General features: G+C 47.9%; 1 protein-coding gene and 1 long non-coding RNA gene across 3 annotated transcripts in view; one reads left to right on the forward strand and one right to left on the reverse strand.

The window, feature by feature from the left end:
* The window catches only part of Bco1 (beta-carotene oxygenase 1), a 30,498-nt gene extending 18,772 nt beyond the window's left edge, over positions 1-11,726 (forward strand). For both annotated transcript variants that reach the window (XM_005318462.5, XM_078032726.1), the window contains 4 exons: positions 6,138-6,243; positions 7,626-7,720; positions 8,787-8,898; positions 10,976-11,726. In XM_005318462.5, coding sequence (XP_005318519.1) covers positions 6,138-6,243; positions 7,626-7,720; positions 8,787-8,898; positions 10,976-11,205 — 543 coding nt within the window. In that variant the 3' untranslated portion in view covers positions 11,206-11,726. The remainder of the gene's footprint in view (positions 1-6,137; positions 6,244-7,625; positions 7,721-8,786; positions 8,899-10,975) is intronic.
* A 2,746-nt stretch (positions 11,727-14,472) lies between these two features.
* Positions 14,473-22,393, reverse strand: LOC144370927 (uncharacterized). Its single transcript, XR_013431047.1, has 2 exons — positions 22,102-22,393; positions 14,473-16,121 (listed from the first exon to the last, which is right to left on the reverse strand). It is a non-coding gene; the product is annotated as an uncharacterized LOC144370927 (long non-coding RNA).
* Positions 22,394-22,806: the final 413 nt, after the last annotated feature.

Below are 22,806 nucleotides of genomic sequence, written 5' to 3' on the forward strand. Positions count from 1 at the left end.
CACTGCGGTGGCTCTGGGTGCAAGGAGGCGACAGCACAGCTTCTGGCTCCAGCACTCACTGTCTTCATGACTTAGTGAATGTCAATGAAGCCAAATGCAATTACATTTTGATGGCTCACATTTACTAAATGCACACCAGGTGCCAGGTACTTCGCTAAGCACTCTATTTCCCTTACATCAGTTAATGATGAGGGCGACCCATGGGAGAAGTCCCCAGCAGCCTCATCTTACAGATGAAAAAGCAGAGGCTCTGAGGTAAAGGAATGTGCCCAAGGTCCCAACAGCCCACCTAAGATCAGAGCCTGCTCCGGCCTATCTCCAAACCACATTTGCAGCTTCGAGGTGGTAGTGACTGCTGTTCTCCATAGCAGAGCTCACTCCTGGAAGGAGCCCTGGACAGTCACCCCAACCCCTCTTAGGGCTCTGCAGGCCTAGGAACATTCATTCCTCCAGTACCCGGGGAGCCTTCCCGGCCTCACTGCAGGCTCCACGGGGCAGGGGTTCAGCCTAATCCCACACAGCGAGCAGGGAGCCAGGAGCCGCGCCAGGGTTACTCAGTCTTCAGAGCAGGGGGTCTTGCCCGCAACTCTGGCCTTGCCCCACCTGTGGTCATTTGTGTACCTCTGCCATGGTTTCACCATGTCTGATAGTGCCCCTATTTAACAATTTATGAAATTGTTTGTTTTAACCAACTCTTAACTGGTGTGGAAGGAAGCATGCCTAACGACACAGAGCCAAAGGTTGGCAGTAAGACAAAGATGTGAAGCAGAGGTCTGAACCGCAGGGGGACTGCTGCTCACCAAGATCTGACCTCTTGAAAAGAAGCAGGAGGGGCTGGGGGTGCAGCTCAGAAGCCCTGCATTCCATCACCAGTGCCACATTTAAACGAGAAAAAAGAGGTTGCAGGCACTGTGGCACCTGAGACTCTGAGGGACCCATCAGAAAAGTATTGCCTCCCTCCCTCCCTGCGCGCTCAGGGCTATTGACCCATCGGTCACAGCCCATGGCTTGGAGATGCCGCAGTGCAGCTCAGCAGCCTGTCTCCCACTTCCAGGAAGAATGGGGGTGTCACAAACCACACAGGGGTGACTCACAAGGCCACTCTCAGCCCAGGATGATGATGCAGGAAGAGGAGTGAGCTTCCTCCTGCTGCCCACACCGAGGGTTTTATAACCTTTTATCATGCCCTGGAAATGGTTCCCTTCCCCAGGACCATGCTTAGAAGGGAAACAGGTATGTTTATAAAAGACGCTGTGTAGCCATCTGGTGCTTTGAAATTAGCAAAGAAGAGCAAGCCCTGGGATGGGTAGCTCTGGTCACGCTGTTTAATTGCTATTTATTGTCCTTTAAAAATGCATTCTCTACTTTCAAGTCACTCTGCTGCTGCATATGGAAATGGGAGAGTGAAGCAGGTGGACATAGCCACACATGTGCACATCCGACAGCTCTGGCCCCACCCTGTCCAGAGCCTTATCAGAGAGGTGACCCTAGGAGTGCAGTCTTCTCTCAGATGTCCTTCTGCTCTGGGACCTTGGCCCATTATTGTTCCCTCTTCCTGCCACACTGATCTGTCCCATCATCCTGGCTGCATGTTGGAATCTGCTGCAAAGCTTGACCAGCCCACGCCCACACCACTACAGCAGAACCTCTAGGGGATCCAGGCCTGGCTGGGCTCAGCACCCAGGGATTCCAATGTGCAGCCAGGAGAGAGAAACTCTGGGCCTAGTGGATTCCCCATCCTTCAGGCCTCAGGTCATTTCTGCCCTCAGGTGCAGGCACACCCCCGGGCCCAGAGCTCGACATTTACCTCCAGCATGAGGAACTTGCTCAGTCCCCTCTTCCCACTGAAGCACAGGCTCCAAGAGGGCAGGGACTCTGTCTTGTTGACTGTGTCCCCAAGCTGAGAGGGTACTCACTCTTCAGTATCGGGAAGGAATAAATGAGGAGTGAATGAATGAAAATGTGAACCAAGGTCTCCAAATGAAAAATGATTTCCACAGGGAATGGGCGACAGGGCACTGTACTTAGAGGCCCAGGACCACCCTACTGCCCTGGATTCTCTTGCACTTGAGCCAGCAAAGGTCAAAAGAAGGTGGGGCCATTAGTGCCTCTGGGCATCCCCCCCCCCAGCCTGTCTATGTAGGGCATCTAGTGTCTAGGGAAGGGCTCGGCAGAGAGGAGGAGTGGCAGGGAGGGCATGGGCATGTACAGACAACAGGGACCGCAGCCCTGCCCTTGTCCTAAAGGGCATCGTGTGCTCCAGGAGGTGGCTTCAGAGCATTTATCATCCACACACAAGAGGCTGTCATTGGAGGAGGCACTTTGGGCCCAGAAGTAGCAGCTTCTACTCCTAGACCAGGAGACTTGGGTTTTTATCTCCAAATGCAAAAATGAAGACAGATGTAAGAGAAGCTGTGCTGTTGGGAGCGTGCTGCACTTGAGGCCTATTAAATGCCCTTTGTGCTCTTAGACCCTGGCAAAGGGGGCCATGTTCTGGCCTTCTGTCTCTAGAAGGGCCCCTTCTCCACAGGGTGAGGTGTACACAGGGCACAAGGGGTTGTACCCACGAAGAAGGACGTCTCCCCACTCTTACCCCAACCAGGCTTTGGATACCTAGAATTCTAAACCTGCTTCAGTACCTGCCCCTGTCCCCCTAAGAGTGGACTGTGCCATTGGGGTACCCACCTGGGCCCACAAGGTGGCAGGACTGGCCAGGGCATCCAGGCAGTTAGGGCAGAGCCAGGCCTGGCTGTCTCTGTTCCATCTCATCCAGCTCAGAGCTGCAAGTGGCCCTAGAGCAAGCTCCTTCCAGAGCAGCACTGTGCACTGGGACCTGCATCACAGCCGGAACATTCTCCCTGCCCTGTAACAGGGCTACTGGCCATGAGTTCTGTGGAGCACTTGACAGGGCACATCAGAATGTTTAATTTTACTTCACTATTTTTTTTTAATTTTTTTAGTTGCAGATGGACACAATACCTTTATTATTTTTATGTGATGCTGAGGATTGAACCCAGAGCCTCACACAGGCTAGGCAAGCACTCTACCACTGAGAATCCTACTCAGCCCCTACTTCACTGTTTTTAAAATTTGATTTAAAGAGCCACATTTGGCTGGTGGTTGCTGCCCTGGACACAGCAGTTAGTTCCACAATGTTAAGGTCCATGTGTCCAGGTAGGAGAGAGAGGATATTTTGCTCAATTTGCTTGATGGTTAGGGTCTGTGATCCTCTGCTCATTCTCTCGCTCTGGGTCTTGCACACTTTAGGAATTGTGAAGTGCTGTGCTAATACACATCACACCCTAGTAGTTGTGGCTTCTCCCTGTGTCTACAGATGAGAGTGAAAGTAGCTTGCCCAAAATCGATGAATCAGCCATGGGATTTGTGTTGGGATCTGAATGCTTGTCTGTCTGGCTCCAGGTCACTAACTACAATGTGTCTGACGCTGGACCAGAGGTTTCAACAGCTATGGTTCCATGCTAAACATGATCCTCAGAGCAGGAGGAAGCAACTCTGCCTACTCTCAACAGCCCTTCTGACAGAGGAGGAAGCAGGCCCAGCGAGGCTGAGGCTGGGCTCAAATTCACATAGAAGGTTGTAGAGTGAGATTTCACACTGAAACTGGTTTGTGGGGGATTCCTGAGATGCCTGATTCTCCTGGGAGTTCCCTCACATTAAGGGACTTTAAAGTAGGCCTCCAGGATTTTGTTGAACTCTGGCTGGAAAGTGATCTCTTTCCAAAGCTGAGCATATTGCAGCCGAAAGCAGCCGAGTCATGTTCGTTATTGCTGTGTGTGGAAAAATTCAGTTTATTCCTCAACCAGTCTGACCAGTTTCAGGCTGGAGTTATAAGATGTCTCTGTAGACCAACTCCCTGAGAATCAAGACTGGGACATGCCCAGGGGCCTGTGGCTGTCACGTGTCCGGCAAGGCACCAGGCAGGCCTCCTACTGGCTCCCGGTGCGCACAGGTGAGGGAGGCACTTAGAGTTTCTGTTTATTGCCAGTGTGCCAGGCACTGGGTTACTCTGTTCACACCGTTTATCTCACTGAATTCTTACAGCCAGCCTGGGAAGCAGGTGTTTCACCGCTTGATAGTTGAAGGAAAAGCTTGAGTTATGCATTTACTCTTTCCAGCAATTACTTCCTGTGCACTGACTTTGTGCCATGCAGTAGGCAAAGTCTGGTCCTTACCTTTATGGAGAAGACAAGTGTAAGAAGGAAACAGCTATGTCAAAATACATCCTACCATCATGTATATCTAAAAACAAACAAAAAAAATTAAAGAAAAAGAATCAGCTCCATAATGGAGAAACCACTGCTTAGAACAATTGTTTCAGAGACACTGAAGATTCAGATTCAGACCGAGTTATTAGGGGACATTTGAGCTGAGACTTGCAGGATGAGTACTGGCCAGTCTCAGGACCTTTGCTCTTGCTTTGCCCACTGTTACAATGCTCTTGCTTCCAAGACGAAGAATTACAGTGCAAAAGCCTGGGCCCAAATTCTGCTTCTGCCTGTGTGGCTTTGGACAATTCCCCTTTTTCCTCTTCTGTAGATTGATGGGTTAATCTAGACAGATCTCTCAGCACTCCTGCAGTCCAACTACCAGGATGCAGTGAACTTTTCCTCCTTCCCAGCAAAAAATAGGTTGGTTCTCATTATAAAAAGTGATTTTGGAAAATTGGTACATGGAGAAAAGTTTCAATGAGAAGTCAGCCAAAACAAGGATCTGTGATTTTGTTTCTCAGTCTTCCAGTGCCTAATCTGTACTCACCCCCTAGAGTAGTGGTAGGAATTGTTATTGTAATGGTAATAATAATAATCATATTGTGGTGCCCCATTACCTATGGTTTTGCTTTATATAGTTTCAGTTACCTATGATCAATTGTGATCTAAAAATATGAAATGAAAACTCCAAAATATACAATTCATAAGTTTTAAATTGCATGCTGTTCTCAGCATTATAAAACTTTAAGCCCTCCTGCTCTGTCCTATCCAGGACGTGAGTCACCTGTATATCCATACTGTATATACTACTTGCCTGTTAATCCTTTCATATCTGCCCCAGTTATCAGATCAACTATGCTATACATAAGACTCAGTACTATCTACAGTAAGCACCCACTGGGGGGCTTGTATTCCCTAGGGACAATGGGGACAACTATCACAACAAAGATGTCATCATCAACAAAACAGTTAGCATTTATCTAGCTCTTAAGTTAATCAGGCATTCTTATAGACCATTTGTGAGGATGATCTTATTTAATCTTCACAATAACTCAAAACTATTATCATCCTCACTATACACAAGGAAGCAGAATTGTGGAGAAACTAACTAACCTGCTTAAGACCCCATGGTTAGGAAGTGGGGCAAACAGGGAACATTAGGTGTTCAGTAAGTATTTATTCATGTTAAGTCCTTCTCCTGGGTTAATGGTGAAAGAAAGTTACTGAACAGAGCAGTCTGGTCATAACCCAAGACTAAGGAATGGCCTTGAAAGTTGTTTTTCTCCCAAATAATTATATCACATTTGTTTTCATTTCAGCAATGATACATTTTCACAGGTCAAAGTACTGGCAATCCAGAGAAGCACAGAGAAAGAAAGGAAGGTCCCCATAACCCACCACTCACTGTATTGTCAATATTTGGTTTCTCTCCCAGTCTCTTTACAGTAATTTTGTGTAAATGGTTGAACTCAGGCTCCATATGCAATCTAGTCCAGAACTTTCACCTGGTGCTGTACCATAAGCATTTCTCATATTATTGTATGATCTTTATAAACACCTTTTAATGACTGATGCACTCTTTTACAGGTGAATCATCCAGTATTTATGAAGTGAGAATTTACTCTTATAAGCATATTAATTTTCCCTGGGAGAAAAGAGCCCTAGGTTTCAGTGCCTGGTTCTACCACCTACTGGCTGAGTGACCTTGGAGGAGCCACTTCAAGCTGCTAACCCTCATTTTTAAATTGAGAATAGTATCACAACAATAAAATACCTGCTTCCTACAGTTAATGTGAGACCAAGCCGGTCGATTTATGCTAAAGCATTTTTAAAGTGTACCCAGTGAGGGAAAGATTTGCTCTGAATAAAACGTCATCCTGTCTTGTTCTGAAAAATGATTCTTTTCAGAATGCCGAAGTAGGCTCAAATTTAATCAAGGTGGCATCTACGACAGCAACGGCCCTGAAGGAGAAAGATGACCAAGTCTACTGCCAGCCAGAAGCGCTTTACGAAGGTAACAGGCGCCCTCCTTGCCTGTATCTGGGGGCGGGGGAGGGGGTATCGGGCTCAGTGTCTGGGGACTCTCCTGGCAACACTTGAGTTTGCCTGGCTGCCTAAGAATCTGCTTCTGTAAATGGCCTTCTGCAGACCCTTGAACCTGCTCTGTGAGGGACTTTTGCTTCTTGGAACATAAAGAAATGAAGATGTAAATCTTAGACCCAGGCCTGCTTTGGGGCCGGCCGTGGGCAGCTTATTAAGTATGTGAGCGGCCATCCTTCTCATGCTCACCCTGGCCTGTCCCTTGGAAGTGTCACAGTTGCTCATCTGGGGGTTGGACGGATATCTCCTTCCCATCCCAGTGGTCCCTGCTGAGCCTGCAGGAGCCTCGAAGGCCTGGGGTCCTTTCAGGAGGCCTTCAGGGGGTGAGAGGGTCGCCTCGGCAGCCCCTATCCCTGGACCTTACCTCCTCACCAGCAGTCGGCGTCAACACTTGGAGTACGTCACAAGAGAATACTTTCCCTTCAGCATTCAGACTGGGAAATTCAGCTTGACACATGGGAATACCGAAAGATATGCACATCTGCATGGAATTTTTTGGATTATTAAAGCAATAGACATAATGAAATTTTCACATAATGAATCTACAATATAAAATATAAATTACAAGACAGTTCTAACCCCAGCAGTGCTTTTAAGCTTCTTCTCTTCATTTGTAACATTATTAAGATGATTCTATAATCAGCCTTTAATTTTGTGATATGGATACTTGCCCATGTCATTAAAATCTTCTGTAAACATCATTTTTACATATTATGATAATAGAATTCATCAGATATTTTTTGTATTGCCCATTGAAACTTCTTACTCTGCTTCCAAAATTTATCTTCACACCCTCACGTGTGTGTGTGCACACATACACACAAGTACTTTTTAAAAATATTTTTTATTTAGTTGTTGATGGACCTTTATTTATTTATATGTGGTGCTGAGAATCAAACCCAGTGTCTCACACATGCTAGGCAAGCGCTTTGAGCCACAACCCCAGCCCCTATATACACACAAGTACTTTTTTAAAAAGAGCTTTAAAAATTTGCAGTAGCCTCTGATTTTAATCATGCAATTGTCTTTGATTTCTATCTTGGATAATTAAAGATGCTTACACACTTAAACCCTGGTCTATGATACCTTACTCCTGAAACTTCTAATAGAGCCAGGGTCATTATCAGAGGTTCCCTCCCCTGCATTTGGCTGCCTTTGATCCAATCTGGAGTCTGAATCAAGGTTGGGAATCCTGCTTGGGAACTTTTTCTGTGGAAAGGAGGCCCAGCCTGGAAGGAAGGGTGGATATTCCCCACCCGGGTGACAGGGGCTTACTGTCGCCTCCTTTCTCTCCAGGCTTAGAGCTCCCTCGGATCAATTATGCTCACAACGGAAAGCAATACCGCTATGTCTTTGCTGCTGAGGTTCAGTGGAGCCCAATCCCAACCAAGGTACTGACCCCTGTGTGGCTGCAGAGTGGTTTTCTAGAATGATCTCATCTGTCTGCAAAGTTGAATTCCAGGTTTTGATCAGGAAAGGAGATCAGTTTGGGAAGATAAATCCAAAGTAATGATGAACCATCCAAGAGAGAGAGCCATACCTCGTGGGCTGCAGCTCAAGAAGCCCTGGTTGGAGCTCAGGCAGGGACTTGAGTCCACATGTATTTGTTGAGCACCAACTATGTGCTGCCATGTAGTAGGCAAAGAGGACAAGGAAGTCAGCAGGGGTGTCCCAACCCCTGCCCTCAGGAACTAGCTCACCCTCTAGAGCAGAGAGGGTGTGACTAGAATTTGGAGGATTTATTTTGTTTTTTAAATTAGTGTTTGTCAATCTTATTATGTCTGGGCACTGAACAAAGTGATACACAGGCTTCACTTTTCTTTGACATCTTCAATTATTAATAATTTTGTGTTTTAAAATAATGCAAACCGGGTAGAAATATACAAAGCCAAAAATTAAAGTTCCCAAACACACATACAGACACCCTAAGCCACTCCCCACTAATCCTACACCCTAAAGGGAGTAGGCCTATGAGAACTTAAGAGAGGCCCAGGGACTTTTTTCTTTTTTGCACGAAGCTGGATTGAACCCAGGATCTTGTGCATGCTGGGCAAGCACTGTTCCACTGAGCTATCCCTCTGCCCAGGGTCTTTCATCTTTAAAGCAAGAAGGAATCACATTATATTCTAGCTTTGACATTGAACACATTAGTTTATTTAACATATAAAATTGCAATGTAGTACCAAATACCAGATCAATTCAGGAGTTTTCTGAGAATTCCTTGTCACTGTTGGCCACGTTGTACCTGGGGGACCTGAGTTTGAAGCCAGAGGAGGAATTTCAGTTCTTTCCTTTTCATTGCTGTGCTGACCAGAGGCAGATGTCATTTGGAGGTGATGTCAAAGTCTAGATGTGAGGGCTTAATCTCCCCCCATGGGCCTCCGTACCTACCTGTTCCCAGGAAATCAGCATGTCCTTAAACAGATAACTCACACGTTCCCCTCTTTGGATGTACAGATTCTAAAATATGACATTCTTACCAAGTCGACCTTAAAATGGAGCGAAAAATGTTGCTGGCCTGCAGAACCCCTATTTGTGCCTGCTCCAGGTGCCAAGGACGAGGATGATGGTAAGACTGACCAATGCATGCTTCAGCAATCACCCCTAAAACAGAGATGTTGTCTAGGGGCATCTTGTCCTCCAGGTCACACAGCTAGGGGAGGTCTGCTCTGAGCTCTGTCTGAGCCCAAGACCCTCTTGCTTCTGACACCAATTGTAAGTTCAGGGCCCTCCAGACCACCTGTTCAGGAGGACTCACAGAACTCACGGGAGGCTGCTGTTCTTATTGGTTGGGGTTTCACTGCAGTCAAAAGACACAGGTTAAAATCAGCAAAGCAAAGAGACTCGCAGAACTGGATGCAGGAGCGGCCCGCAGAACTGGGTGCAGGAGCGGCCCGGCGGGGAGGTTGCGCATATCTTCTCCCAGTGTAGTCTCAGCGCTGACTTCTCCCAGTGACCTCACTTGACAGTACACACCAGGTACTGCCAGCTGTGGGAGCTCAGCTGAGCCTTGGTGTCCAGAGTCTTGCTGGGCCACTTATGTGGACAAACTTTAATTGTCAGCCCTCAGAGGTTAAACTGACAGCACGTGGTCCAAGGTCCACTGTAAACCACACTGTGAGGGTAGACTCCCTGAAGGGTCCGAGGCTCCCAGGTGAACCAACTGTTAGGACATTCCAAGGACTTAGAGGGGACCTCCCAAGGACAAAGGCTAGACCTCTCTTTGGCAAGGTTAAAGTCCATAATAAACAAAGCCCATGTCCTTCCTACCAAGTGACACTGAATTCTCCCAGGGTGTGGAATTCATTGCAATGGTTGGATCCAAATTTCTAACTACAACCATGTGACTTTTTCACAGAGCACATAGAAAGTGTATGTTTGCGGCCCATGTCCCTTTTCTAGGTTTCCACATGACCAAAGCATCCTCTCCTTCCACTCTGCCCTTGCCTCAGAAACGCCCTGCCCACAGCCGGGGGATGCTGAGGAGAACGGGTGGGGTCACCAGCTGGCAAGGCGTAATGGGGCTGCCCACACTGCAGGGGAGGGCAGGCGGCCCCGGGAGCCTGCCAGCTTCTTCCCTCAGGTGCGGAGGGAGTGACTTTCTGTCTGGCCTTGTCTTCCTACTGATTGTGGCGTGGCACGCCAGCCAAAACTCCATGTCACTGTCATCTCCCAGGTGGAGGACTGTTGGCATCAACTCCATCTGAGGCTGGCCTCCCACTCAGCGGGCACTTGGTTCCTGTGTGTTCTCTTGGTGCCTAGGAAGAGAGTCACTGTCTTCATAGGACCAAGGAAGGCTCAGGGAGTGAGATAACTTGCCCAAGGTCACACGCACCCTATGTACAGATCTGGGATCCGAATACAGGCCAATCTGACATCGCCTGTGTTCAACTGCTCTACATCCTGGGAGCCTGGGGTGGGCTGTCACTTCCCCTGAAAGTGTGTGGACTCATTAGCCTCTGTCTATCCCTTGAGAGTGGCTGCTGAGTAAGCCTTGGGGTGTTTCCATTCTACAGAGGGCAAGCTGAGACTACAGTTGGCTGCATGCACAAAAGATGAACTGGACTTGTTCGAACACCAGTGGTTTGTGACAAGTCCAAGTTTAGCTGAGTGACACATAGTAGCCAAAGTGCATCCCTGGAGTGGACTCTGTGTCGTCTGAATTTTTAAGCAGTAGGAAAATAGCCATTCCTAAGTACTTGCAACAATTTACAAAGCGCGTTCATATCCCACCCTGCAAGAGATCCTCTCAACAACCCTGTGAGACTAGGGAGGGTTATCCTTACTGTACAGATGAAGAGACTGAGGTTCAGAGAGGTAAAGAGACTGATCCAGCCAGTGCTAGAATCAGTTCTCCTGATTTCTGGTTCCCAGGCTTCTCTTCTGCTCACATAGAATATCAAAATCTCTTTCCTCCTATTTGGATTAGATAAGTAAGTTTAAAGAGAACAGGGAGAGATGGTTGAGAAATCAGTACCCCAGCCAGAGGATGTTCAAGGCTTCACTTTTTAAAAGTATCTCTTTTTTAGGGCTGGGCGCAGCTCAGTGGTAGAGTGCTCCCCTAGCACGCGTGTGACCCTGGGCTCCAGCCCCAGCACCTGAAGTCAAAGAAAGCAAGCACTGTTTTCTTTTTGTTTTTCCCAAAGGAATTATCTTATCTGCCATTGTTTCTACTGATCCTCAAAAGCCGCCTTTTCTGCTTATTCTGGATGCCAAAAATTTTACGGAACTGGCTCGCGCCTCAGTTGCCGTGGAGATGCACCTGGACCTCCATGGGTTATTCATCCCTGGCACGGACGGGGGCACCAGGAGCCAGACCCCAGCAGAGACCCAGGCGGACGAGGCTGCAGACTGCCAGGCAGCATCACAGGCCTGACGGCGCTGGTGGGACAGCTCTGTAGCAGACCTGGGCCCGGCCTGCCGCCTTTCTGGGGGAACGGGGCCTGCGTCTCACTCTGCACTTGTTCTTTCTGTGGACACTGACAAAATGGGGAAGGAGCCCGTCAGTGTCTGCACTTGGATTTTGTCTGGAGAAGCCTTGTTGAGAGTCAAATGCGCATTGGTTGCTCTAGCACTGTTAAGGAAGCCCCTTTCCTTTTTTTTTTTTTAAATGAAGACCTTGACCATGAATCAGAAATTGTTTTAAATCACATTGCATTGTCATCATTCTTACAAAGAGAAAGCACAAACACGGTGGAGAAGAGAGATAAGTACGTGTCATTGCCCCCACCCCACACCTCCTTCTCTCCTAATGGACTGAGCTGTGGGCAAGGAGTTCTGGCTTTCCCAGCCACACCCCGTGATGAGCGACGTGGCCCGGAAGGCACGCTGCTGTGTGGGCATTCCCTGTGCGATGTGGTATGATATAAAAAGAATAAAAACTTCAAAGTCTGCTCAGACCTTGTTTTATTTTTACATGGCTTCTTCCTCTGAAGTTCTGCTAAGGTAATAAATCAAAGTTGTAGAACTTGTGGTTCAGAGCCACCAAGATGCCTCACGGTACAATCGATGGGACTAACAGGTCAGTGGGACCCCGCCTCCAGGACAATGGTCTGCCTGCTGGACAATGACCTGATGAACCATGGCAGAGGGACTAGAATCCAGGAGGGAGGACCAAGGCCAGTGCTGGCGTGAAGAGCGGCTGTCTGTGTCTGAAAACCAGAGCAGGGAGTCGCCCGTGTCTGAGGTTCTCCAAGCTGCATGTGCTGCCAGGATAGACCAGGTGTGTGGGACAGAGTGGCAGGAGCCGAGGGTCCCCATGCAAGGTGGCAATGGGAATGCAGGAAGTTGGGAGCAAGCGCAGAGGGACTCTAAACGGCTACTGGAAGCCCCGTGTGCATTGGAGTCTCACCCTTATGCCAGTGGGCGCCTGCAGCATGGGACCAGGACAGCAGGGGGTTCACACTCTTGTGCTGAATCCAAATCCCATTCAGTCTTCGATGGAGATTCTGTAATGTGCCTCAAAGGTGGGAATACTCTGGTGCAGGTCATGAAACACCCCAGGAGGGTACTGTCCAGGATGACTGTGGCTTTTTCCCAGCAATCACCATGAAACAATATTTGGCTTCCAAACTTCAGTCTTCATTCAGCCTCAGAGTTATTATTGTTATTATTATTATTTGTACTGGGGATTTAACTCAGGGACACTATACCACTTAGTTACCACCCTAGTCATCTTTATTTTTTATTTTGAGACAGGGTTTCACTAAGTTGCTTAGGGACTTGCTAAGTTACTGAGGCAGTTTTTTAAAAATATTTATTTATTTATTTAGATTTTTAGATGGACACATATCTTTTTATTTTTTTTTTTAATGTGGTGCTGAGGATCAATCCAAGTGCCTCATGCATGCTAGGTAAGCGCTCTGCCACTGAGCCACAACCTCAGCCCCCTGAGGCGGTTCTTGAACTTGGGATCCTCCTGTCTCAGCCTCCCAAGTTTCTGGGACTACAGGCATGTGTCACCATGCCCTGCAGTTATGTTTTTTAAATTGCAATTTTTATGGAGATAAATATATGTGGGTGCAATTCTAAGAAGTAGTATAGTTTACTCCAAGGCCAACTTTACCCACTTTTCCCCAGAGGTAACATTTTGCAAAACTCTAGAGTACGTCATAACCAGGCCATTGGCATTGACACCACCCACAAATCTTATTTAGATTCTCCCACTTGAACTTACTTGTGTGTGGTTTAGTCCTAGACAATTTTATTGCCTGCATAAAATTGGTAGGTTCCTGAATTCACCATTCAAGCCACTGAATAGTCCATCAGCACCAGGGTCCCTCGAGGTGCTTCCTCATCACCACACCTGCCTCCCGCTAGTCCCCACCTCCATCCCTAACCCCTGGCCACCACCATTTGTAAAATGCTGTCATCTTGGAAGTCTGATATAAATGGACTTGTGCAGCATTAACCCTCCAGGATGGCTTTCCTCACAGAGCAGAGTATCTTGGAGAGTCATCAATGGTGTGCAGTCACCCTGGCTGTTATGCGGTGGGACGTTCTATTCCCTGATTTATCCTGGCCTCAGAAGCACTGCCTGTGTCACGCGGCACCAATAGCACTGGTTGGATAAACCAGCTAACCCAGCTTTGCACACACCAACCAGAGAAAGCTTCACTGAAGGGCTCCTGGGGGCTGGGAGGACGGTCCACGGAGGACCAGAGACAGCACACAGGACTCTGCACGAAGGCTCCTCTCTCTGTCCCTGACCTCCTCTCTCCTCCCTGCTGACCTCAGCTGTCCACCAGCCTCGGTTTACACGCCCCCTCCAGGAGCACGCACACCTCTAAGGGGCAGGACAGACACCCATTCACCTTCCTCAGAGGCTCCTGTGGGGCTCTCGGAAGCTCAGCCTTGAGAGGATGGGCTGTGGCCTGAGGAAATGAGCAAGGCCTGCGCTGGGTGGCAGGAACGGAAAAGAGCTGGCCAGCCGAGCATCTCTTGCCTACTCATTCTTCTGCTTTCCGTACTTGAAAGGAGGCTGGAATGTAGGAATGCCTCCGCCTCCTTCTACTTGATTCCGATCGCCAAACAGCACCCAGACCTGATCTTGAGAAAGGGTGCAGTTCTGCGGGGAAGAAAACTATGTCTGTGGTTTGTTTACCTTATTTAAGAGGACAGGTGGATACCAGAGTCATGAGGAAGGCTGACGCACCATATCTGCCTTTCTCAGTTTCAAAAACACCCAAGGTTGGTGGCAGGGTGTTTGATTTGCAGGGCTCCTGGGCTGCACTGCATTTCGCACAGGGGCCAGGGGGGTTAACTCAAGCCTCTGCAAGCATGATGGTGCAGGCTGTGTGCTCCTTTCCTGAGGGAACCACAAACAGGCTGTCTTATCCTCCAAGTCTACCATGTCATACTTCATGTGGGTGTAAAGGTGACCAGGAAGTTCTGAAGAAAAAAAATCACTCTGGGTTTGTTTACTGCTTTGATCAAGCCATGGTATTTCCCAAGTGCTCTGAGACCTGCGTATTGAACACACAGGAGGCCCTCACAGGCTTGCTGACCTGCTAACTTTTCCACAAAAGGTTTCCCTAATATGATGCCAAATTGACTCATGAAAATTCAAATTATATTTGAGGTACATTTACTGTGTTTGTTCACACTTGTTCCCGGTGTTGTAGGGACAGACGAGACAAGGCACTGAAGACAGCAGGAAACAGTTGTATTTGGCTGCAGCCAGGTTCAGAGGGCACAGCTTTTGCTGCAATCAATCAATCCCCTGAACCCCGACTTTAGGTAGTTTCAGAGTTTTATACCCAGCATGTAAGGGGAGGGGCTCAGAGGTTCACAGGCTGCAGAAGTGCACATAAAAGCAGCTTTTTCTTTCCCTGTTCTGGACAACACCTGAGAAGGGGAGAGCTTCTTCTCCCCTTTCTTTCCTCCCTGTTACCATGGAGCCCACTTTGTAACTTATCTTAAAAATGTAGACATCTCTGTGAAGCCCAGCTCAAGGCCAGAGGCCTTGTTTGTTCATTTCTACAAACTACTATATTGGATACATGTTTGTGAGAAACTCTTAAGGGGGTGTCCAGCACCTGGGGTGCTGGTATCTTCCAGGCCAGTGGCCAAGTAAAACAGGGCAACACGAAAATAGGAAGTTTATCTGCATTGAACTCTTTTTCAGAGACTCTTTTGCTGACAATCCCAAAATCAGCCATGGTGAGGATTTCTGGAGAAGCCCAATTAAGACTTTTCTATGGAGAAAGGCAGTGCCACTTCCCTGCACAGAACTGACTCCTTTCAAAAGACTGCTGGCCCAGGATAAGTGTAAACACCTTTGATGGCTTCTTAAGCCATGAAAGATTGTTCAGGTGGTTCTTAAATGGTCAGGAGAAGTCTTTCCTGTGGTGAATCAGGGTGTGCGGACCAAAAAGTCATCTCCATCATCCTCAGTGTCCAACGATGATGAGACGTGGCCTCAACACTTCAGCTTCCTCCTGCAAGTTCAGACCAGGTACAGAAACAGACAGGGCCCAACCCCAGCAAAGAGGCAGGTATTTGCTTGGACACAGGAGCAAGGAGAGGTGCGGGGGGCTATGTTGGGGCAGGCTGGGGACATGGTTTGTTGGTGCTGGTGATCAGGAAAGGCTTCCTGCAGCTTCTGCAGGGGGCTGCTCCCTGCAGGCAGAGGGTGCAGCTGAGGCCTGGAGTGGGTGTGGGCTGGCTGAACAAAGCAGGTGTCCTGTGAATTTCCCAAGAAAGAGCCGTGGAGAAAAGTGGGAGACCTAGGGGAGTGTTTTCTCTCTGATTGTAAAGCTCATAATGTTCACTGCAGAGCACCTGCTAAGTTAAAGAAAGAGTCGGAAAACTCACCCCAAGACCCACCACCCAGAGAAGGCTGTTGATGTCCTTCTGGGGTGTGGTTCTAGGCAGTCTGTGTGTCGGTGTTCCGTTTATAGACTCCACACCAGTTTGTAACCGGCCTTTTCCACTTAACCTCTGATGCGGGCATTTCCCAGGTTGTTACATTCTTGGTGGCGTAATGTCCACCACCCCATTCACTGTCAGACACCTCGGTTGTTTCCAAGTTTTCACTATATAAACAATGCCAGGATGAGTCACCTTCTGCCTCAATTCTAGGGTTCACAGCCCCACTGTATGGAGGGGCGATTATTGTTGTTTTCCTTGACTAGATTTCCACCTTGGGATTTCTGAGCCGAAGAGTGGAAGAGCAAGATTTGGGGTGTTTTCTTGACAGACCAAAGGAGACAGGGACTGTGCCTAGGGAGGCTTTCTTGGATATTAGCAGCTCCAATGGCCAAGGTGACTGAGGCTGAGAAACACGTTTCCCTGTAATGGAAACAAATGGATCTGAGGTAAGAGAACTGCAGTCCAGACCCTTCTTCGGGGCTTTCCTCCCTGCAGCGCTCCATGCAGCGCCAGGCTCTTTCTCAGGCTTACGTCCCCAGGGTCCTTCACTTGGCGGGGTGTGCTGGCACAGGGCTGGGGAAAACCAGCATCGCCGCTGCCCCAGGGCACACAGCAGAGTGCACAGCGGCCCAGCACAGCACAGCAGCCCAGCCAGTGGGACGAGGGGCCCTTCGGAGAGCAGCCATGCTGCCTGGGGCCAGCTCACGGGCAAGGATGACAGCAGGTGGCCTGGTGTAGTGGGGCTCCGGGCCCAGAGTCAGCGAGAAGGTGATAAACTTGGGAAACCCCAACCGTGGGTAGAAGGTGGGACAGAGCCACAGAATTTCAGGCAGACCCCAATGTATCTGTGCTCGGGTGAGAAACGGATTGGCATGAACCCAAGAGAAGGCTCCATTGGGAGCTTCAAGGACAACCAAGGGCTAAGAGCAATTTTGGATAATAGAGTTTTTGAGATCAATTATATGGTTTTAGTACATTGAGAGCTAAGTGACTATTACCACTACCTATTTGAGTTTTGCTTGTTTTGGGGGGAGTGGCTGGGTACCAGGGATTGAACTCAGGGGCACTCACCACTGAACCACATTCCCAGTCCTAATTTGTATTTTATTTAGAGACGGGGTCTCACAGAGTTACTTAGCACCTCGCTTTGGCTGAGTCTGGCTTTGAACTCGCGATCCTCTTGCCTCAGCCTCCCTAGCTGCTAGGATTAAAGGCACATGCCTCCTCGCCCAGCTACCACTACCTATTTGGGAACATTTTTGTCACAAAGAAACCCCAACCTGTCAGTGTCCCTCCCCATTCCACATGCCTCTTGCCACCATTCCTAGGCAAACATGAATCCACTTTCTACCTCTGGGTTTGCCTAGTCTGGACCTTTCATATAAATGGAATCGTGTAACGTGGGGTTTTGTGACTGGGTTCTTGGCATAATATTTTCATTGTTCATCTATGGTGTCGCATGAATTGCTACTTCATGACTGTGGCTGAGTCATACTGTACCACTAAGCCTGGTGTAATGAATCTAGGGATCTATCTCTATAACTTCTACTACAGTTGGGGTAGATAAAATAACAGTGAAAGGACCCCTCCAAAAAGGTTTTAAGGGTTGAACATTCCATTGTTTGACCCAGACTGAATCTCCAGGCCTGAAGGAGTATGCGTCTATGGCCAAACTTACTGGCCAATTTTCTTTGACCCATTGGTTGAGTGTCTTAGGGTATTTCCTAAAGCTTGAAGCTGTTGTCTTAATATTAATTTTCCTATTTCCTGTAGTCCCCTGATAAGTGGAGGAGGCCTCCATACATGATCTCACAGGGAGAGAATCCAGTCCTCTTAGTGGATCTAATCTTTAACAACACAATAGGAGGCTTTCATCCCAATGCAAGTGAGTTTCCTGACACAGTTTACCCAAGTGAGCCTTTAAACTCCTATTTATCCTTTCTAATTTACCAGAACTCTGTGGCCTATAGGCAATATGCAACTTTCTTATGATATTTAAATTCTTGGACAATAATTGTATCATTTCTGTTACAAAAGCTGGTCCATTGACTGAGCCAAAGATTATTGGAATGTCAAATCTGGGAATAATTTCCTGGAAGAGCATCCTGACTACCTCTTGAGACTTTTTAGTGTGGTTTGGAAAGGTTTCCTTCTAGCCAGAAAAAGGTTTCCTTCTAACTACAAAACACAAAAGCTATTTATGCCCCGTGAGTTAGTTCAGTAAAGTTGACTTCCAGGTCTTCAAGAGGTGATCCTCCTGTAGTTTAGATTCCTGATGGAAGTCTTGGTCCTTGACAACGGTTGTTGTGGGCACAAGTTTTACACTGTTTAGATATCATCCGGGAAATGCCGTGAGCCGGAGGATGTAGAAATGCGGACACAGAGTAGTCTCAAGTGCCATTCGGACAATGTGTGTTCCCCTGTAGAACTGTCTGATGAAGACAGGGGTTAGAGTCTCAGGGATGTATTCAGCCATCCGAAAACTTCCACCATCTACCTGGGAGGTAGGTTGTTTTTTTTTTTTTTTTTTCCCAGTCTTAAGCCGATTACTTTCCTGTTGGGAATATTTTGGTTCCTGTTTTATTAGAGGACTAGGGAGAAGAGCAGTGTTTGAGACTGAGTGTTTTGTTGTTGCTGTGGTTTGTTTTGTCAAGTTGCTTGGCTTGCTTCTGTCTGTTCTTTGGTTGCCCTGAGCAACCATGGTGTTTCCCTTTTGGTGGTCCCAGCAAGACATAACTGCAACTTTTCTGGGTGTCCATACTACATCTAGAAGATTAAGAATTTCCTGTCCATATTTTATGACTTTTCTTCCTGAGTTAATTGGCCCCTTTTTTAATATAAGTCCCTGGGAATATGAAGAGTGATAAAGGGACATTTTGAGTCTGTATCTACATAGATTCCTGCTGCTGATTGGAATGCTCAGGTCAGAGCAGTAAGTTCTGCCTTTTGTGCTGAGGTTCCCTGAGGCAGAGGCTTTGCCTCAGTGGTGGAGTCTAGAGTGACCCCTGGATATCCAGCAAGACATATTTTGTCTTCTATGAAACTGCTTCCATCTGTGAAGGTCTCCACATCAGGGTTCTTGAGGGGCTTGTCTGTCAGGTCCAGTCTACTGGAGAACACCTTATCCATGACCTCAATGAAGTTGTGATCAGGCTGCCCAGGCCTGATGGGCAGCAGAGTTTACAGTGGTTAAACAGTGGTTACCAGAGTTACAGGCATCTGGTTTACAGTCCAGATGACTTCAAAGGGTACATGTGGATTTTCATATAACATGCGCTGGTATCTGACCATCCTCACATTAATTAGCCAATATTGTCCTTTGAACTGCAACAGTGCCAGTACAGAGTGTCAGGGCCTGTCCCATAGTCAGCTTGTCAGCCTCCACCACAGGAGAGCCATAGCAGCAAGGGCTCATAGATAAGGTGACCAGCCTTGAGCCACAAAGTCCAGCTGTAAAGACAGATAGGCCACTGGACGGTGCCATGTCCCCAGCACTTGAGTCAGGACTCCCACAGCTATTCCAGATGATTCATGGACATACAGAAAGAAAGGATTTGTGAGGTCAGGGAGTCCTCGTCCAGGTGCCCTGGTGAGTGCTTATTTAATGTCTTCTAAGGCTTTTTGTTGTGTTGGTCCCCACACTAGAGGCTCCTGTTTCTCTTCCCTTTGTTGCCTCATGGAGGGACTTGGCCAGGGCTGAAAAGTGAGGATCAATATATGGCAGAATTCAGCAGCACACAGGAGCTCTCAGATCTAACAATGGGTAGAAGGGACTAGAACTGAGCAGACTGCTTGTCCACTCAGAGCCCCTCAGGGCCCAGTTGCCTTTGTCTCTGAGACAGAAGTGGAGGCCCTTGACTTTTTTCCTCGACTCTTCTTTGGGACTTTGTAGTCAGTTTCACCTAGGAGAGTGAGAAGCAGCTGTCCCCTCCGTGCAGTCCTATCAGGTTGCCCTGGCCAGCAGCAGATCATCTACACCCGGGAGATCCACACCAGAGGCAGCATCCACAGAGTTTGCTGCAAAAGGCTCGAATCAGAAGCCAGTGCCTCCCGGAAAATGGTTGGTGAGTTTTCGAAGCCCTGTGGCACCTGGTCTATAGTTGGGGACATTCTTTCTTCCATTGGCCCTCTAGATGGCAGTAGGCACATCGGTTTAGTCTCAGCCTTGTTTGCACATAAGGTGGTCCTTCCATCCAGAACTTCCTTTGGACCTGCATTTGGCCGCAATTTTGATATTTGTCTCGACTTTGTCCTGGTGGAACCCCTGTTTGGTGACTTCTGGGTTTGCGACGATGGTAGCCGCAAGGAGACCCCTCTTCTTCTTTGTCTTCTGGTCTGTCTCTCTTCGAGCCTCTCGGTCTCGGTTGATGAAAAGTAAGGTGGCCACTTCAGTCAGCCCCCTGGCATTCTTCCCAGTAAAGCCCTCTAGTTTTTGGAGTTTTCATCAAACATCTCCCTGGACTTGTCCCACCAAAGCTGTGTTGATCATCCGCTGCTTGTCTGGTGCCTTAGGCTCAAAGGGAGTGGAGTCAGAGGCCTCATATAGTCGTTCATAGAACTGGCTGGGGCTTCTGCCAGGCTTTTGGAGTACTTCTGATATTTTGTTCATATTTAGGGGTCATTTTTCCCTTTTCTTTTAAACCACCAATGACAGCCTCTTGATATCTTTTTATCTTTAGAAGGTCTTCCTCTTTGTTGGAATTCCAGCGGGTCTATGTCTGTGAATTGGGTCTGGGCAGAGGCTTGAATGTTGCCTCGTGTTTAGTTGTTAACAGAACTTCATTTTTAAAATATATATATATTTTTTTTAATTATAGATGGACACAATAACTTTATTTTATTTATTTTTATGTGGTGCTGAGGATCGAACCCAGGGCCTTACATGTGCTAGGTGAGCACTTTACCCCTGAACCACAACCCCAGCCCCCCACCCCCAGACCTTCATTTTATTTATTTATCTGCCATGCTGAGAATTGAACCCAGTGCCTCACACATGCTAGGCAAGTGCTAGCCCCTCTCTAGCCATTTTAGAGCTGCTTGGGTCAGTCACCTGTGTTCCTCTGTCAACCCAAGTGGGATAGTGGGTCTGGATAATGGATTACATCAAGTCATCATGGCCTGGGGCCTCTCCGTGTAGGAGGGAGTATGATTTTTCAAGTTTAAGAGATCAATGGTGGTGAAGGGCTGGCAACAAAAATGCATAGTTCCCCTTGGATGCTTCCCTCCAGGTCAAACCAGGCAGGTCCTCTAGTCTCTCGTAAGGGCATTTGGAGGGCTCTCATCTGAGTTATGGCTCTGGTCTTGGGACAAGTCTTTGGGAGTCTTTGGCTCTGGGGAAGCCTCTGGCACTGAAGACATCAAAAAGGAAGGGGTAGCTGGGCCATAATCTGTTGCCTCTGGGGACAAAGGGGCAGAATGTTGTTTTGGTGGTCTTGGCAAAGTCAGGTAGAGTGGCACATAAGGTGGTGGGCTCTCTTCTGGCTCACTGAACAAAACTGGTTTCCTTTCTCTTCTCTTTGTCAAGTCCCCCCCCCACCCTTATCTCCCTTAGATTGGGTCTTAGAGGCCACCATAGTATGAGCTAATATCAACTCATCAACTTGGACTGTCCTTCTAAACATGCTCTCAAGGAAGGAGGCAGTTTCTATACTATCTCTTGCCAGCAAGGGAATTGGTCTGGGTGTCCAGGGGGTTCCAATAACTATTAAAAGGACCTCACTAATGACACTTTTGTCTAAAGATCCTCTGGTAGCCATCCCACCTCAAATGTTGGCCATTCTAATTTGCAGAGAGTATGTGACCTTTGTGGAGTAAGTTTCACCCCATAGTCAAACTTTAAAACCTTTCTTAAAGTTTTCTTACATTTCAAACAACTCAGTTTACTTTGTGTACCTCCCATGTTCCACTCTGCATCTGTGTCCCACACTTAGGACAAGCCTTGCTTTGTCCATATCTAGCTGTTCCCCTCTTGGGGACTTAGTTAGGGTCCTCTTAGCTTTGTGGGTCAGTATCAATCCCAATCTAGGTGCTGGTTGGTGGGAATCCACCTCAGAGTGTATGAGGTGCCATGGAACTGCAGATCGGGACTCCGTGCTCGCCTCGGCCCTCGGGTTGGGTGGGAACCCTTCCCTGGTGCTTCTCATTCACCCACTTTCACACAGACCTGATCAGAGCAAAATTTCTATACTGCCTCAATTCCAAAAATTCCAAGACCAAAGGAGGAATCATGGTTTCCCCTCTGCTCGCTGAACCCAAACAGAGTCTACTTGGGCGACTCCTCAGGTCCTTTTCACCTCCAACTCCTTCTCAGGAACCCTCAAAATTTGATCAAGACTCTCTCCCCCTGGCTTAGGCTTCTATGGGGAAGTCAGGTGGGATACCATTGATGGACGGGTCCTACCTGCTCAGTCAGGCGGTGCTCCAAGTTGCCTATTCCTGGTTCCTGTTCCTGGGGGTTCCGTTATGCTTTGGGGCAGCCCCTCTGGGGCACCAGGTGAGTTGCCCCACCTACAGGCAAAGTTGCTTGTGGTGCATCATGAAAAGCATTGTCCTCCAGCATTCCAAGGAAGCCAGACCCTGGAGACAAGAGAGGCAGAAAAGCCATCTTCCCCTCCTCTGTCCCATCTGGGTTGTCAAATGATATAGGACAGATGAGGTGGACAACTGAGAAATTTTCAGGAAGCAGGTTTATTTCAGCTACAGTGGTCTAGGGAGGCTAATGTCTAAAAATCTCTGAACCCCAAGTCTGGAAATTCTTTTAGATTTATACTCAGTGGGGTAATTGCATGACAGTGAGAGTGGGAGGGAACTTGACAGTTACTCCTTGTCCCATATTCTTAGGCTAGATAGGGGTTTCACATGCTTTGTCTGCAAACCTGGCATTTACAAGAAAAAGGAAGCTTCAAACCTCATTGATCTCTCTGCAGAACTCCTGTGAAATCCTGTTGACACTCTTTGTAAAAATCTTTCTGACATGAAGAGAAGCTTAATTATGGTGGGGGGTCTTTGGGTGAGGCTACCTGGTCTACTTCATAGCTATTACTACCACCTGCTTGAGAAGGTTTGCGTCACATAGAAACCCCTGTCAGTGTCCCTCCCCATTCCA

Source organism: Ictidomys tridecemlineatus, chromosome 15, assembly GCF_052094955.1.
Source record: "Ictidomys tridecemlineatus isolate mIctTri1 chromosome 15, mIctTri1.hap1, whole genome shotgun sequence".
NCBI classification, from domain to species: Eukaryota; Metazoa; Chordata; class Mammalia; order Rodentia; family Sciuridae; genus Ictidomys; species Ictidomys tridecemlineatus.